Source organism: Balaenoptera musculus, chromosome X (assembly GCF_009873245.2).
Source record: "Balaenoptera musculus isolate JJ_BM4_2016_0621 chromosome X, mBalMus1.pri.v3, whole genome shotgun sequence".
NCBI lineage: Eukaryota > Metazoa > Chordata > Mammalia > Artiodactyla > Balaenopteridae > Balaenoptera > Balaenoptera musculus.
The window spans coordinates 50,864,388-50,882,421 of NC_045806.1; the positions used below are offsets into that span (position 1 = coordinate 50,864,388).

At 41.4% G+C, this 18,034-nt stretch overlaps 1 protein-coding gene across 2 annotated transcripts in view; it reads right to left on the reverse strand.

Annotated features, from left to right (window-relative positions):
* Window positions 1-934: 934 nt before the first annotated feature.
* The window catches only part of ZC4H2 (zinc finger C4H2-type containing), a 35,285-nt gene continuing 18,185 nt past the window's right edge, over window positions 935-18,034 (reverse strand). The window contains exons 2-5 of one of the 2 annotated variants that reach the window (XM_036839927.1): window positions 7,814-7,985; window positions 6,054-6,226; window positions 5,032-5,194; window positions 935-2,395 (exon numbers count right to left, since the gene is read on the reverse strand). In XM_036839927.1, the coding sequence (XP_036695822.1) occupies window positions 2,282-2,395; window positions 5,032-5,194; window positions 6,054-6,226; window positions 7,814-7,985 (622 nt within the window). In that variant the 3' untranslated portion in view covers window positions 935-2,281. The remainder of the gene's footprint in view (window positions 2,396-5,031; window positions 5,195-6,053; window positions 6,227-7,813; window positions 7,986-18,034) is intronic. The other variant, XM_036839928.1, reaches the window with a different exon arrangement.

Here is an 18,034-nt window from a genome sequence, read left to right on the forward strand (position 1 = left end):
CCAATCTACCTGGTGCCAGAGGCACAAGGAGTAGAAGTACTTACTATATGCCTGGCCTTGAGTGCTTACTATATGCCTGGCATTGCTCACAACAGTGCCAGAGGTAGGTACTGTTATTTTCCCCATTTTTCCAGATGAGGACACTGAAGCACAGAGAAGTTTCTGTCAACTGTTGGGTTTCTGGAAAGCACTGGGACAGTTTAATGTACAGGATATTAATTAGGGAGCCCTTGGGATCAACACTTGCAGAAGAAAAGGGAAGAGAAGGAGGCAGGATTGGACAGAGGGAGCTATTGAACTGCAACTCAGTCTTAATGGAAACCACAGTACACCCACCCATGGGGAGCTCTGAAGCTGGTATGACCCTTCGGAGTTGTTCCCAATTGTATCCTCATAGGGGAACAGACCTTTACATTCCTGCATCAGTCACTGAATTCCTAGTCCCTGATTTCTAGTTCAGAGTTATTTCACCTACTCCTGTGATCAAGCCATCCCAAAAGGGAGACAAGCTTAAAAAAGTGATCATGGAGAAAAAGTAGGAAAAAAAAAAAAGGACTCTGGAACCAGACAAATCTGTGTTCAAATCCTGAAACTTCTCTTACTAGCTGTCTGTTTAACTCTGTACAAGTTATTTAACTTCTCTGAGCTTCAGTTTACATTTTTGGAAAATGGCAATAAGAATACTTAGCTTGAAAAGTTGTTTTGAAAATCAAATACAATCATCTATATAAAGCATCTTACATAGAGACTTGACACAGAGTAGGCACTGAATACATGGAAATTATTATAAAAATAGGGTAAATTATTATGCGGCGGTGTGCCTGGTTTTCTCACTTGTAGGGTGGAGTGAATAAGAGTAAAGAAGAGCTACCCAGAAGGGGAAAGGGCATTACATCTTTTCTGTTACCTGGTACTTGTAGGCATTGAGTCAGCATTTACTCCAATGAACAAATGTTTATTTAAAAGGATTTGTACAGACATAACGCTCTTACTTTCAAAGAGCAGAGGAACCTTTTATATATTATGAACACACAGACACTGTGGCAACTTAAAACTACAGCTAAGAAAGGAAGGAAAAATATCCCCCCCTCCCCAGCCAGGAGCTAACACTTTTTCAGTCAGTCAGCCCCCATCCCTGTCCCTTAAGTTTGAGAGCGACTTGACTAGAGATGTGGCTTTGGAGGAGGGAAGAGCTGTAGGGCTTGGGGAGCCTGGTGCCTTTTCTTTTGAGAGGGAAGTCCACCTGCACAATCCACAGGAAAAGGGGTGGCCAAAAGCTGACCTGAGCTGAGGCTGCCTTAGAGAAGAGAGACTGGAGTAGAAGTCCCACCTACTTGCATGTGTAAAGTGACTGGCTTTCACTTGAATCTCAACCCACTACTCTGACCTCTAAGATATACCATTTGAGTAAGTGCCAGAGTAATGGTTTTGAACAAAAGGCAACACAAACGTCAGCCTGGGGCCTCTACAGCCTAAGGCAGCCCCGATAGCAGAGCCCTCAGACCAATGACTTAGGCATCGAGTTAGGCAGGACTTGTGGAGTGGGTCTGGCTCCTTGATTTCACTGTGGGGAACATCTGCTACTGATTTTCAAAAGCTAGGTTTTATTATGGGAGAAAAGCCCACAGATTTTAGGATCCCCAGACACATAGCCTGGTACCTGAGAACTTTAGTATATCTGGGAAACTGCCAGGTGGTGGGGTGGTGAGCTCAATAATAACAGCCAGGCCTCCCAAATGAATATGAAAAGGAGAGCTTTTCCAAGCTACCTCCGGGCCTTGAGGAAGAGATGAGGTTTGGGGTGGGGGAGATAAATGCACCAAGCCTATTGAAAAGTCCAACAAGAAGACTGTTGTCCCTTCAGAGCCTAAGGCAAAAGTACAGGGAGGGGGCACACTGGAGCCTTCACCTGAAACAAGATATGGGCCTCCCCAGGCCCTCAGGCCTTAGGCCCCAGGCCTCAGGCACAAGAGACAGAGAATCACATCTGGGACTTCTGCCCTTCCCTTAGCTTCAAACAAGGGCAAGGGTTGAAATGTGGGTGAGAGAGAAGGGATCTTCAGACACAACTGTCATTAGCACCTGAACCACATCTCTTCCTAAACCAGAAACTCCAAGAGCAAAAAGAAATAAGAGCAGAGTGAGAGAGGGGTTGTGCTTCCATCACATTAAATAGGAGACTTTGTAGAGGTGGGGAAGGGTTGTTTCACATGGAGACATCAATCACTCTGGCCAAGGGGAGGGGTTACGAGCAGCAGAGCTCTAAGTGTTCTCCCTCTTTTCATTCATCCTGCTTCCGTTTTGGCTTTTTGGGGTTCCTGGACCGACTCTTGGCTTTGCACAGAGGGCATATAGGTGCATTCCGGTGAATTTGTTGATGACATGACAAGCAGGCCTGGTGGGGGGCACAAGACAAAGCAAGTTAGTGGTCAGATTCCTCTAGGCCATGGTTCATCTTTCCCAGGGGCCCCCACAAGCAATTGCGATTTCCCAACAGAAAGAAGCAAGACCCAAGTAGCGAGTCCCAAGTAGCGAGATCTGTGCTGGATGTAAGGGATGCAAAGGATATAAGGGAGTGAGAGTCAAAGAGGGGTATTAAGGAAAAATATCCAAAATTTGGCAATAAGGCAAAATGTGAATTGCATATTCATTAAGCATTATACTGGAGCATGGTCTAACAGGCTCACTCAAGGATTATTTAATTCTCTAGGACAGGTATCAATAAACTTTTTCAGTAAAGGCCAAGATCGTAAACATTTTGGACTTTCTTTTCAGGTCATATGATTTTAGTTGCAACTACTCAGCTCTAACTGCTTACGTAAAAGAAGCTATAGACAATACATAAACAAGCAGGCATGTGTGTGGGCCAATAAAACTTTATTTACAAAACGGGGAGCAGGTCACACTTGGCCTATGGGTTCTGGTTTGCTGACCCTTGCTCTAGGAGAATGTCTCTTTGTTTGACTATTTACTACTTATTTAAAAAATTGAAGTATAGTTGATTTAAAATGTTGTGGTAGCTTCTGGTATACAGCAAAACGGTATAGATGATAGATAGATAGATAGGTAGATAGATAGATATTCTTTTCTGTTATGGTTTATTACAGGATATTGAATATAGTTCCTTGTGCTATACAGTAGGACCTTGTTGTTTATCTATTTTATACACAGTAGTCTGTATCTGCTAATCCCAAAAGCCTAATTTACCCCTGTCCCACCCCCTTTCCCCTTTGGTAACCATAAGTTTGTTTTCTATGTCTGTGAGTCTGTTTCTGTTTTGTAAATAAGTTCATTTGTATCATATTTTATATTTCACATATAAATGATATCATATGGTATTTGTCTTTCTCGGTCTTCACTTAGTATGATAATCTCTAGGTCCATCCATGTTGCTGCAAATGGCATTATTTCATTCTTTTTTATGGCTGAGTAGTATTCCATTGTATATATGTACCACATCATCTTTATCCGTTCATCTGTCGATGGACATTTAGGTTGCTTCCATGTCTTGGCTATTGTAAATAGTACTGCTATGAACATTGGGGTGCATGTATCTTTTTGAATTAGAGTTTTCCCTGGATATATGCCTAGGAGTGGGATTGCAGGATCATATGGTAACTCAAATTTTAGTCTTTTAAGGAACTTCCATACTGTTCTCCATAGTGGCTGCACCAATTTACGTTCCCGCCAACAGTGTAGGAGGGTTCCCTTTTCTCCACACCCTCTCCAGCATTTGTTATTTGTAGAATTTTTAATGATGGCCATTCTGACCGGTGTGAGGTGATACATCATTGTAGTTTTGATTTGCATTTCTCCAACAATTAGTGATGCTGAGCATCTGTTCATGTGCCTATTGGCCATCTGTATGTCTTCTTTGGAGAAATGTCTACTGAGGTCCTCTGCCCATTCTTTGATGGGATTGTTGGTTTTTGTGTTATTGAGTTGTATGAGCTGTGTTTATATTTTGGGAATTAAGTCCTTGTTGGTCGCATCATTTGCAAATATTTCCTCCCATTCCGTAGGTTGGCTTTTCATTTTTGTTTATGGTTTCCTTTGCTGTGCAAAAGCTTATAAGTTTGAATAGGTCCCATTTGTTTACTTTTGCTTTTATTTCTATTGCCTTGGGAGACTGACCCAAGAAAACACTGGTACAATTTATGTCAGAGAATGTTTTGCCTGTGTTCTCTTCTAGGAGTTGTATGGTATCATGTCTTACATTTAAGTCTTTAAGCCGTTTTGAGCTTACTTTTGAGTATGGTGTGAGGGAGTGTTCTAACTTCATTGATTTACATGCAGCTGTCCAGCTTTCCCAATACCACTTGCTGAAGAGACTGTCTTGTCTCCATTGTATATTCCTGCCTCCTTTGTCGAAGATTAATTGAACGTAGGTGAGTGGGTTTATTTCTGGGCTCTCTATTCTGTTCCACTGACTATAAATATTTTTCCATTAAATAGTATACTATTTGACTATTTACTATTGATCAGGGCCCAGATGCTGTGACTTAATGTTGATAAGGCACAAATGGTTTTTGCCCAGTAGAGATGCAAATTATTTTTGTTCCAAAGAAAAGGTAATCACAAAGATTACAGTTTTATTTTCCTGTAGGACATTAACCAGTTCTGGATTTAACATTGCAAACTTATTTCGGCATTCCTTTCCTTCCCTGACCTGACTATATAATTATCTGTTCCTCTAATGCTTCTGGAACCAGCTTTGTAATGCTGCTGGCTCCCTCGTTAATGACACACGTTCACTATATATTTGTCCGAGTCACGTTTCTAACTTTCTGAAAATTATACTTTAGCAGAGCCTGCCAATCTCCCTGCATTCTAACCCCTCTGGGAATATGAGGCAACAAGACCAGTGGCTCTACTACAGCATACATACACACCACCCCTTCCTCTGTGCCCCAAGCGAAGGCTGTTTTAGGAAGACCCCAAATAAGTAAGGCCAAAGACCCAGACCCAACCTTCCATGGGGCTGCTTGAGGATACCTTGCTTCCTCCACAGTCCATACCCAGCTCACTCACCTTCATAGGTGGGGGCTGCTGCCTGAAGGTGGCTGTCTGCCGAGTGTCCTGCTTCCTAGCCACTTGGAGTTGTTGGGCGGCAGCGGCTGCGGCGGCCAAGGATTCAGGGATCGGGGGCTCCTGAGGCTCCGTCTGCCACTCTGCTTTCTGCTTCTCAAAGTAACTTTGGAGATGAGAGACATTAGCTGGATCATTCTGAAAGCAAGGAGAACCTTGCCCCTCTTAAGGACTCCATGCTACAGAACGAAGGGGGTTGGGCTGTGGCTCACTGTAGGAAGTTCCTGCACCCTCTCCAGCACAAGGCTCTTCTCCCTGGGTGCCAGGCCCACTGTGTGTTGGGAAGGGTACTCCTCCTGCTCCTTGGCTCTGACAGGCCCAGAAAAATAAAAAAAATCCCAAGGCTAGCCAAGTCCTCAAAGGGCATTTGTCTACCCTCCATCCCGTGATCCTTTGCAGTATTCCTATTAAGTGTCCTCAGGCCTCTGCTGGCATACCTCTAGGAATAAGAAGCTCACCACTTCCACAGGCAGCCTGCTCTACCTTAAGGAAGTATGTTCCCTTCTATTCCTTCTACTGAACTGAGCTCTGTGTCTCTGTAAAGTAAGCCTAGTTCCTAACTCTGGGTCTTGAGATAAAGTTCCAGGCTAGCCCCTGGAGGCCATGAAAGCTCACCCTTCTGTGTTTTCAAGGTTTCTGGACACCCCTTCTAGACCTTGACTTGGGAAGTGACCTCTTAAGAGTCACAGATGCATACACACACAACGAGTCATAGACATAGTCTTGTATTGTCAAAATTGCACAAAGAACTCTAAAAGCCATCTAGTAATTCTAGTCTAATCATCTAACAGCCCAACACAGAGACTTACCCAAGGTCATGCAATGAGTCAGCCACTGACAGGCCTGGGGCTAGGACTGGGTACCCTGACTTTCAGACCAGGCTTTATGTGTGTATGTGTGTGTGTGTGTGTGTGTGTGTGTGTGTGTGTGGTGTATGTTGCAGGGACAGGAGGCAGGCAGCTTACTCCAAGGAGAGCTTCTCCTCCTCTTCACATAAGTCAGGGAGCCTCTGCAGGCCCAGAGTCATGCGCAGGGCATCCACATGTTCCTTCAGCGGCTTATACTCATCATGTAGCCGCCGGGTAGACTCTAGCAGCTTGTTTAAGTCATTCTCAGACTGTTTGATGGTGTTTTCCATCTGGAACACAGAGTGAGGTAAGCACAGAGAAAAGACTCCAAGATTCTCAGCGAGGCTGTACAGCTGAGTGGATAATAGCACAGGCTCCAGAGCCAAACCAATCTATGATCAAGTCCTCAATCCACTATGTATTCTATGTGACTCTTGTCAAGCCTCAGTTTTTTCATCTGTATAATGGTGATAACAATCATACCTACCTCATATAATCTTGGTGAAGATTCAACGATTGAATTCATATAAGCGCTCAGTACAGGGGCTAACACAGAGTAGAGGCTCAATTAGTGGTAGTTATTATTCAAATATAGCATCTTAGAGCTGGAATGGCCCTTAGAGCTCATGTAGTGCACCCCACCACCATTTTACAGATCAGAGAATTGAGACTCAGAGAGAAGAAGTAACTTCCTCAGAGAAATACTTCCTAGGAGCAAAGTCTACATAAAGACTCAGAGCTTCTGCCTCCCAGGCCAGTGGTTTTCTCCTAGATCAGTGGTTCCCAAAATGCAGTTACCAGATCAGCAGCATCAGCATCAACTGGGAACTCATTAGAAATGTAGATTCTCAGGTACCACCCCAGATATAAGCAATCAGAAATTCTGGGGTGAAGTCCAACAACCTGTGTTTTAACAGGCCCTCTAGGTGACTCATGAGGCATGTTCAAGTTGGAGATCCACTGGCCCAGATTTTCAGCCCCTCTGTGACTAATACCTTGTTTATTTCTCTATCCTTAGTTAGCTGGCAGCAGAACTGCCAACTCCTCATGAGACCCTGATATCCTGTGATCTTGTGACACAGAAAATCCCAGGTAACTACTGTCCAAATTGCATTCATATTTCCTTTAAGACCCTAGGCCTGGCAATATCAGGAAGTATATATTGCCACAGAAATGAGTTTCCCAAGAATAGAAACTTAGCTCCTTCAAACGTGATTAAAAAAAAAAATCTCATTATCATAGGCTCTAAGGGTTGGAAAGGGCCTTACAGGTCAGCACCTCCAACCTCCCTCCTGGTGAAGGAATCACCAATACTGTAGCCCAGACAGGTGACCATTCAGACTCTGCTTTAATAACTCTAAAAAGTGGGGGACTTATCACCATAGCAGGCAGTTCATTCCCCACATTCCAAGGGTCTCCAAAAGAGAGACTGTAATGAGGGAGCCCCAGTATGGTAGGCTGGCAGAGATGGTTGGTTTGGCTTAGTTGGAAGCTTTGGAGCCCTAAATTTAAGTTAGATCCCCAAGGCATCTGCCTGCTCTGCTTTTCCCCAAGGCTAGCTCTCAACTCCTAGACTCCCAGAATGAGAGCACATCAGTGCTGAATGAGACCTCAGAGGTGACTGAATCCCTCTCATGGTACAGAGAAGGAAAATGAGGCCCCGAGAGAAGAAGGAACTTGTCCAGTGATATACAGTCGATCAGTGACAGAGCCAGGGCTGGGTCTCAGAACTCCTGGATTCTTCCATTTCACCATAGCCTCATGCCTACTCCCCCAAGTTGGCCACAGCCACATCTCAAGGAGAGTCCACAGCACTCACTACTGCCTATTCCTCCTCAAAGGGCCCAGAAATAGGCTTCAGGCAGCCACCCACATACCACATTGATATCAGCGTGGATCAGTCGGAGTTCCTCCACATGGGCCATCTTCTCCTGTAGCAGGAGGTCCATCTCCTGCTTGTATTCCTTCAGGTGCCTCTCCTCTGATTCAAGGGCCTCAAACTCAGCCTTCAAACGGGTCTTGATCTTTTCCATCTGCAGGGTCTTGTTCCTGCCATTCCCCAAAATGAGGAAACAGACCAGCAGGAGAAGGCAGGAAAAGGGAAATGGAGTACAGAGTTAGAGAAATGGAGTACAGAGTTAGGCCCTGAGCCAGGGCTATCTTGTTAAGCCATCTTTCTAAGCTTCCCTCTCTTCAGGCAGAGGCAGCCTGAAGCCATCCCCACAAAGACAGGAGATTCTTTCTTCTAAGATAAAAGCTCAGTGGGTCTCGAATGGGGATGATTTTGTTCCTTGATGGAGCATTTGCAAACGTGGGGCAGGTTTTAGCTGTTAGATTGATTCAAGGGACAGCACTACTGGCATTTAGTGGATATGGGCCAGAAATGCTAAACAGCCTCTCAATGCACAGGAAAGTCCCACATCACAAATAACTCCCACCCAAGATGCCAACCATGACCTCTTGAGAAACTCTAGAGCAGCACTATCCAATAAATTTTCTACAATGATGGAAATTTTCTGTATCTATGCTTTCTAATACAGTAGCCACTAGGCACATGAAGCTACTGAGCATTCAAAATATGGCTAGTGCAACCGAGGAACTGAATTTTGAATTTTATTTAATTTTAATCAATTGATTAAAATTAAGTTTAAACAGCCACATGGGGATAATGGCTCTCATATTGGACCGCACAGCTCTATAGGGTCCCCTCATCAGTTCCAGAAGAGGTAGGAGACGGGAAGAACTGCAGCTCATTTCTTTTCCTAGAAAAAATAAAACCTATTTCTGGTTGTTAAATCCCAATTGCATACCCTCTGGCTCAGTAATCCCACACCTAGCAATTTATTCTAAAGAAATAAGTCAGGGAAGCAAAAAGTTAATACACAGGGATATGCTTTCTGGCCTATGGGCAAAATTGGAATATTTGGCAGCCACTAAAAGGAATCATTATGAAGACTTGTGACATGGAAAATGTTGAAGATACTCCATGAAAAGGTATATACACTAGGATTGCAATTTCAAAATACACATGCATGTGACTAAACAAAAGGAATTGGCAAGAGTACAGTTTCAAGGATCTTTGAGACCACTGAAGCCTGCCTAAGTGAAAGAGCCACAAAACTTTGGAAGGAAGCCCCTCTAGGGCACACTGTTGCCCTCCCACTCACTCTCTACTCTCTGGTTCTCAGGTTCTGTCTAGCCATCATCCGTTACTCAGATTAGGCATCTCCTTTATTCTGCCTCAGTAGCTGGCTTTCTCCTCTGCCCCAGCCCATCCCAAGGTTACTCTTGCTCCACACCCTGGCCTCTGGCCTCTGACCTCAGCCTGCTTCTGTGTTCATTCTCTCTCCTTTCTTCAGCATTGCCTGTGGCTCCTGCCTCAAGAGGTGGCCCTCAATGGCACAGAACCACAGAAAGAATTATGTTAGGTGGGTAGGATGACAGGAGAAATTTTTCTTTCAATATTCAAAAATTTCTTTTCAAGTTATTATATTGCTTTTACCTTAGAAAAGGTTAAAAGGATGGGTGTTATTATCCCATCTGTAAAGAAGGAAATTGGGAGTTCAGGATGGTAAGTTGCAGTAAATGGGATGCTGGGATTTGAACCCAGGGCTCTCTAACACCACCCACTACTCCACACTGCCTGACTGGGGTTACCCAGGCTAAGGGGCATAAACATATTGAGGGTTCTCGGTATACCTGTTCAACTGCCTTGCAGAGGGATGATAGTGATTTGTACTGGTCAGTTAATCCACTACTTAGAGCCCCCTCCCATCTAGACTTCTATTCTCTTCCTCTAGATTGCATACAGAGCAGTCTAAACTTCACCTATCCCTACCCCAATTTACAGATGGGAAAACTGAGATTCAGAGTGATATAGTGTCTCACCCTGATTCATACAGCCAGTTTGTGGCAGTGCTAGGCCTAGAACCCATTTCTGCAGGCAGAGCCATAATTTGAAAGGAACATGGGCTTTAGATTCAGACGTGGGTATAATTCCTGGTTCTGCCCCTGACTAGCTATTTGTCCTTGGACAATAAGAATAACAACTATATTTATAGTTTAATTATATTCATTGAGCACCGATTATGCACCAATTATAGAAGGCTTAAAGATACATTCATTCAACAAATACTTATGGAACATCTATCATGTGCCAGCCACTGTACTAGGTGCTAGAGATAGAGCAGAGAACAGGACAGCCTGTGGACAGGGATCTTCATCTAATGAGGAAAATAGACCCTGAACACATGTAAAACTAAGTGATAAGTAATATGGATGAAATGCAGAATGCAATGGAAAGACACACCAAAGGGTTCTAACATAGTCTGAGGGACACTGTAGTCAAGGGGGCTGTCACAGGAAGCTCCCCTGAGAAACTGAGAATGTGACATCTAAGCTAAGACCTGGAGAATGGGTCGGAGGTAGATGGTGGGTAGCAGGTAGACATAGAGGAGAGCAGTCCAGGCAGAGAGAATACTATTTGCAATGGCCCTAGAACAGAAAAGAATATGGCACATTAGAGGAACTGAAAAAAGGTCAGTGTGGCTGGAACATCTACTGCAAGAGGTGTGTGTGTGTGTGTGCGTGTGCGTGTGCGTGTGCGTGTGCGTGTGTGTGTGTGTGTGTGTGTGTGTGGTGTGGTGTGGTGGGGGCTGTCTGAGATGAAACTAGGGAAGTTGCCAGAACACAGCCTGGAGATTGAGATGAGGAGCGAGTACTTTTATCTTCAGGAGAAGGGGGAATCATTGTAGAACTTTAAGCAGCAGGAGAGTGAAATAATCTGATTATCTCTTTTCACTTTTCTCAGCCCTGGTCTCCTCATCAGTAGCACAGGAATAATAATAGCACTTACCTTACAGGTTCTTTGCTGAGGGCTAAATGAGCTAAGACATGTAAAGTCCCCAAGCAGAGTATGTGGCACGTGGTGAGCAGTCAACAAATGATAGTACCTGTCCCTCCCCACACTGCCCAACTCTTCTGCTATGGTTATCTCCTTTACCACAGTGGTTTAAACTTTGTTATAAAGAGCCTACAATGGGTAGGATGTGTGTATAATGTGTGTGTGTGTGTGTGTGTGTGTGTGTGCACATGCATGTGTGCACATGTACTAGCATGAGTAGCAAGGTATATTACCACTTATTAAGACTCTAATAATAATCATTAACATAAGTCACCTCATAATGTCAGTATGAATAATGGCATTTTATAGGGCTGGCCCAAGCCTTCCTAATTTGTAATCAATTCAGTTAAGATGCTAGCGACTACTACTAAATGAAATCAGGGGTGAGAGATCTCTCTCACTGACACTTCATAGAAATCAACATAGTACATCTTTCCCTGCTTGGATGAGTGCCTTTTATCTAATCCTCCCTCCTCCATCCGTGTCCAATTCTGCTTATAGACAACCCCATGTTGTCAGGCAGGGGACACTGCAATCCCAGATTAAATCAAAATAAACCAAAGGTTTTCACCTGGTGGGGTCACAGTTAAAGTGCTGCCTGGAACTGGAAAATCAAAGGCACAAAGGCTTCCTCAAAAGCACCGTGGTATTTCCTCTCCTTCGGGAGGAGGACTGTCACCAGCAAAATGGCAGCTTTATCCTTTGCGTATGAGGGCCAGGGTAGCCACAATCCAAGGTGTTTTGGAGCCTTTTTCTATTGTCCACTGTGGCAAGAAATGGCAAGGACTAGGGACCCTGACTGAGGGGCAGAAGGGCTAAGACTCCTCGTTATGAGAGGGAAGCAGAGTTATGAAGATGGAGTTCAGAAATAGCCTCTATTTACTGCTATTTCTAAAGTCAGTTTCTCGGGGGCTGGCGGGGAGCCTGGCCCATGCTTTAGTGGAGGGACAGCGGTGTCACTGCAGCCTTTGATGGTACCACTGTTACCTCTCAGCAGTGGTTTACCAAGGGCCGGGCAGTGAGAGCAGTCCACCCCAGGTGCGGAAAATAAAGAGGTGCATTGTGTGCAGAGAATTAAAAAAAAATTAATAGAACCAACTAAAGTTGGTCTGCTCTTTATTACCACCATGCACTGACAATTCTAAACAATGTCCACTGAAGGACATCTGGGCTGATTCCAGTTTTTGGCGGTTATGAATAAAGCTGCTATGAATATCCAACTACGAGTTTTAGTGTGACCTTAAGTTTTCATTTCTCTAGGATAAATGGCCAAGACTGCAATTGCTGGTTTGTATGGTAATTGCATGCTTAGTTTTTTGAGAAACTGCCAAACTGTTTTCCAGAGCGGCTGTACCATTTCACATGCCCGCCAACAATGTATGAGTGATCTAGTTCCTCTATGTGGCCAGCCATTTTGCTTGAACTGTTTTAAAAGGTATATGGAGATACCTCAAAGTGATCTTAATTTGCACTTCCCTAGTGGCTAGTGATACTGAACATCTTCTCATGTACTTATTTGCCATCTGTATGTCCTTTTCCAAAAAATGTCTGTGCATGTCTTTGGCCCATTGGACTGTTTGTTTTCTCAGGGTTGAGTTTTGAGAATTCTTTATGTGTCCTAGATATGAGTGCTTTGTCAGATATGAGGTTTGCAAATATTTTCTCCCATTTATTAGCTTGTCTTTTCATCCTCTTAACCAGGTCCTTAGCAGAACATTTAAAACTTTTTTTTGATGAAGTCCAATCTATATATATATTTTATGGATAATGCTCTGGTGTCATGTCTAAGAGTCTTCACTAAGCTCTAGGGTCTGCAAATTTTCTCCTATGTTATCTTCAGAAAGTTTTATAGTTACATTTATGTCTACAATCCACTCTGAGTTAACTTTGGTACAAAGTTCGAGGTTTAGGTTGAGATTCTTTTTTTTTTTTTTTTTGCTTATGGATATGCAATTGCTTCAGTACCGTTTGTTATAAAGACTGTCCTTCCTTTGTTGGATTACTTTTGCACCTCTGTCAAAAATCAGTTGGCCATACTTGTGTGGGTCAATTTCTGGATTCTCAATTTTGTTCCAATTACCTATGTGTCTGTCCCTTTGTCAGTATCACGCAATCTTAATCACTGTAGCTATATAATAAGTTTTGAAATCAGGAAGAGCGATTTCTCCCATTTATTTTTATATCTCAAAATTCTTTTGGCCATTCTAGTTCTTCTGCCTTGCCATATAAATTTTAGAATAATTTTGTCTATATCTACCAAAAATCTTTCTGGCATTTTGATGGGAATTTTATTAAATTTGTACATCAATTTGGGAGGATTGGCATCTTTACTATATTGACTCATCTACCAAACCCTGGATACAGTGTCTCTCTCTATTTAGATCGCCTTTGATTTGTTTTATTAGCATTTTGTAGTTTTCAGCATAAAAGTCCTATACATCTTTTGTTAAATCTTTGTTACACTTAGGTATTTCATGTTTCTGAGTGCTTGTAAGTGGTTTCATGTTTTGTAATTGTAGTTTCCACATGCATATTGCTATTTTTTTTTAATGCTGATCTTACATTCTGCAATCTTGCTGACCCACGTGTTAGATGTAGGAGTTTTCTGGTTTTTTGTTTTGTTTTTGACTTATCAGGATTTCCTACATAGACAAATCATGTTATCTGCAAACAAAAACAATTTTATTTCTTCCTTTCCATCTTGTACGCTTTTTATTTACTTTCTTGCCTAATTGTCCTGCCTAAAACCTCTAGTGCTATATGGACTAGCAGTGCTGAGAGTGGACATCCTTGCCTTGTTTGTGATCTACGTAGGACAGCATTCATTCTTTGACAAGTAAGTGTATTGTTAGCTAGCTGAAGGGTATTTGTAGATGTACTTTATCAAGTTGAGAAAGTCCCCCCACCCCCATTCCTAGTTTTTTAAAGAGATTTTATCATAAATATGTGCTGACTTTTGTCAAGTGCTTTATCTGTATTAATTGACATAATCATGAGATTTCTCTTCTTTAGCCTTTTGATATGATAAATAACATTAATTGATTTTTGAATAACAAACTAACCTTGCATCTCTGGAATAAACCCCTCTTGGTCATGGTGTCAATTTTTTTTAATATATTGCTGAATTCTATTTGCTAATACTTTGATAACGATTTTTACATCTATAATCATGAAGGATATTAATTTATAATTTTCTTGCATTGTCTTTGCCTGAAATTGTTTCAGGGTATTAAGGGCTTCATAAAATAAATGGAGATGTGTTCTTTCCACTTCTGCTTTTTGGAGAGACTGTTAAGAAATGGGGTTAATTCTCTTTAACCATTTGGTAAAATTCTCCAGTGAAACCAAATGGGCATGGAGGTTCTGGTTTTGGGGGTTGCTACTTTACAAATTTAATTTTCTAAATAGTTTCAGGGTTATTCAAATTATCTATTTTATATCGGGTGAGTTGTGGTAGTGTTTTTTGAGAATTGACCCATTTCATGTAACTTGTAATGAGTAGAATTGTTCATAGTATTCCTTTGCTATTCTTTTGAAGTCTGTGGGGTTGGTAGTGACATTTTCTGTTTCATTCCTGATGTCTGTAATTTGTGTCTTCTCTCTTTTTTCTTTGTTAGTGTTGCTAGAGGTTTTTCAATTTTATATATTTTTTCAAATATTCAGCTTTCTGTTTCATTGATTTCTCTACTTTTCTTTCTGCTTTTAATCATCAGTATCTGCTCTTATCTGTATTATTTCCTGTTTTCTGCTTGCCTCGGTTTTATTTTGCTCTTCTTTTCTAGTTTCTTGAGGTAGGAGCTTAGATTATTAATTAGAGGCATTTCCTCTGTTCTAAAGTAGGCATTGGTGCTACAAATTTCCCTCTCACCACTGCTTTTGCGTCATCCCATTTTGATATGTTCAAGTTTCATTTTGATATGTTTCATTTTCATTTTCACTCAGTTCAATGTATTTTTATTTCCCTTGAGACTTCATCTTTGAAACATGCGTTATTTTAGAATTTTTTTAATTATTATTATCCTTTTTCCTGGTATTTTTTTCTGACTTCTTGATTTCTAGTTTGACTTTATTAATGTCAGAGAACACACTGTATTTCCTGTCTTTTAAATTTGTTAAGAATTTTTTTTTGTATCCCAGAATATGGTCTATCTATATTGGTATATGTTCCATGGACACTTGAAAAGTATGTGTATCCTGTTGTTGGGTGGAATGTTCTATAAATGTTAATTAGATCCTGTCATTGATGGTGTTGTGGAGCTCTATACCCTTGCTGATTTTCTGTCTAGTCTAGTTCTATCAAATGATAGACGTATGTTAAAGACCCCAGCTATAATTGTGGCTTTGTCTATTTCTTCCTTTGGTTCTGTCAGATTTGCCTCTCATATTTTACAGTTCTGTTGTTGGTGTATACCCATTTAGGACTGCCAGGTCTTCTTGGCAGACTGACACTTTTGTCATTATCTAATGTACCTCTCTGTACCTAGTAATTTTCTTTGCTCTGAAGTCTACTTTATCTGATATTAATATATCCATTCCTGCTTTCCTTGGATTAATGTTTCCATGGTATATCTTCTTTCATTCTTTCAACATACCTATATCTTTATATTTGAAGTGAGATTCTTGTAGACAGCACATAGACAGGTCATATTTTTTAATCATCTTGGCTGATCAGTATTTGGATTGCAGTATTTAGGTCATTTATATCCAGTGTACTTATTGATAAGTTAGGACTTAAGTGTATCATTTAATTTTTGTTTACTATTTGATCTCTCTCTTATTTGATTCTCTGTTGTTTCCTTTTTGCTGCCTTCCTATCTTTAATTGAATGTTTTTTGGAATTACATTTTACCTATACTGTTTTTAAGTGTATCTTTTTCTATAGTTTTTTCAGTGGTTGCTCTAGGTATTATATTTCATAATTTATCATAGTCTTCTCTGTCATCTTTTTATTAGGGTGAGTGAAGAGTAGAAACATTACCTCCCTTTATGCCCCCTTTACCCTCCACCATTTATAATATAACTATCTGAAATATTTCTCCTACATAAGAGTTATGTTTGTAGAGAACCATATTACTGCTTCCACCATCAGAAATGATTTAGAAAACTAAACAGAAGAAGGAAAATGTACTGTATTTTAATTATATTCTTACTCTTTCTCTTGGTTTTTCTTCCTTCCTGATATTCCATGTTGTCTTCTTTTAGGAAAGATTCCTTTAGCTATTATTATTTTAGGGTAGATCTGCTGGTGACAGATTCTCTTAGTTTTCTTCATCTGAGAATGTCTTAATTTATTCCTCATTCTTGATGGATATTTTTGCTACATGTAGTATTTGCAGTTGATAGTTCTCTTCTTTCAGGACTTGAAAAATCTTGTGCCACTTCCTTCTGGCTTCTATATTTTCTGATGAGAAATTCACTGTCATTCAAACTATTTTCACCTATAGGTAAGGTGTAATTTCTCTTTGACTAGTTTAAGGCATTCTAGTTTTCAGACATTAACCATGATGTGTCTTGGTGTGGATTTCTATGAGTCTATCCTCTTTGAATCAGTTGGTGTATATCTCTTGACAAATCTGGGGAGTCTTCAGCCATTATTTCAAATATTTTTTAGTTTCACCCTCTTTTTTCTCTGTAGACAAGGCCTCTCTGTTGTGTAATTCTTCCTCCTTCCTTCCTTATGCCTTCCTTCCCTTTTATCCCCATTTCCTACATCATTTACGCCCCACACAGGCAACCATTCAAAACTACTTAATGCCTATTTATTGTGTTGCATGTGTTCTTCTAAACGGTAAATTATTGATGTATATTAAGGAGAGAAAAGGAGAGGAAGAAGGAGAGGGAGAGGGAAAGAGAATGAGAGAGAGACAGAGAGAGAGTGTGTGTGTTATGGACTGAATCATGTCCCTCCAAAATTCATATGTTGAAGCCCTAATCCCCAATGTGAGTGTGTTTAGAGGGGGGCCTTTAGAGAGGTAATTAAGGTTAAATGAGGTCATAAATGTGGGACCCTAATCCAGTTAGACTGGTGCCCTTTGAAGAAGAAGAAGACACACCAGTGGTTGCCTTCTCTCTGTCTCTACCGGTACAGAGGAAAGGCCATGGGAAGACATAGCAAGAAGGCAGCTGACTATAAGCCAGGAAGAGAGCCCTCACAAGAAAGTAAATTTTCTTGCACTTTGACCATGGACTTCTAGCCTCCAGAACTGTGAGAAAATAAATGTCTGTTGTTTAAGCCACCCAGTCTGTGGTATTTTGTTGTGGAAGACTGAGCAGATTAACACAGATTTTGGTACCATGAAGTGGGGTACTACTTTAATAAAAACCTAAAAATGTGGAAGTGGATTTGGAACTAGATGAGGAGTAGAGGCTGGGAGAGTTTTCAGGCGCATGCTAGAAAAAGCCTATATTGCATTGAAGTGACTGTTGGTAGAAACATGGACATTAACGATGCTTCCAGTGAGGTCTCAAAGAGAAAAGAGGAACATGTCATTAGAACCTGGAGAAAAGGTGATCCTTATTATAAAGTGGCAAAGAATTTGGCTGAATTTTGTTCTAGTGTTCTGTGGAAGGTAGAGCCTGTGAGCAATGAAATTAGATATGTAGCTGAGGAGATTTTTAAGCAAAGTGTTGAATGTGAAGCTCAGCTGCTTATAGTAAAATGCAAGAGGAGAGAGAGAAATCAAAAGAATCATTAAGCAAGATGAACCAGAACTTGAAGATTGGAAAAATTCTCGTTCTATCCATATTGCAAAAAATATAAAGCATCTTCCGGAGAGAACACCAAGGATGTGGCTAGAAAACCACTCCTTGAGGAGATTACTCATGATTTTAATTAGGTATCTCAGCAGAAGTCAGGAACAGAGATGGGATTATACAAGCACAGTCACTGTCAGCATGGACCAAGGGGAGCAGAGAGAGGATGAAATAAAGGAAAGTTTTTGGAATCTACAAGGCAGGACAATAGAGTTACTTAGCTGCAAACATGCTTCATCCTTCAAGTAAAGGAAAGAATGACACCAAAGGTGATTAAGGGATCATCAGGGTTGCCATTCCCACCATTGGGTCTAGACCTAACCGGCTCTGGGGGCAAGGCTGTTGCCTCCTCAGTTTCAGTGGGCCAGGCTGCCTCTGACTAGTGCCTCAGGAGAAAGGCAACAGCAAAGGGCTGTGAGGGAGGGGGTGATACTGCCCAAAG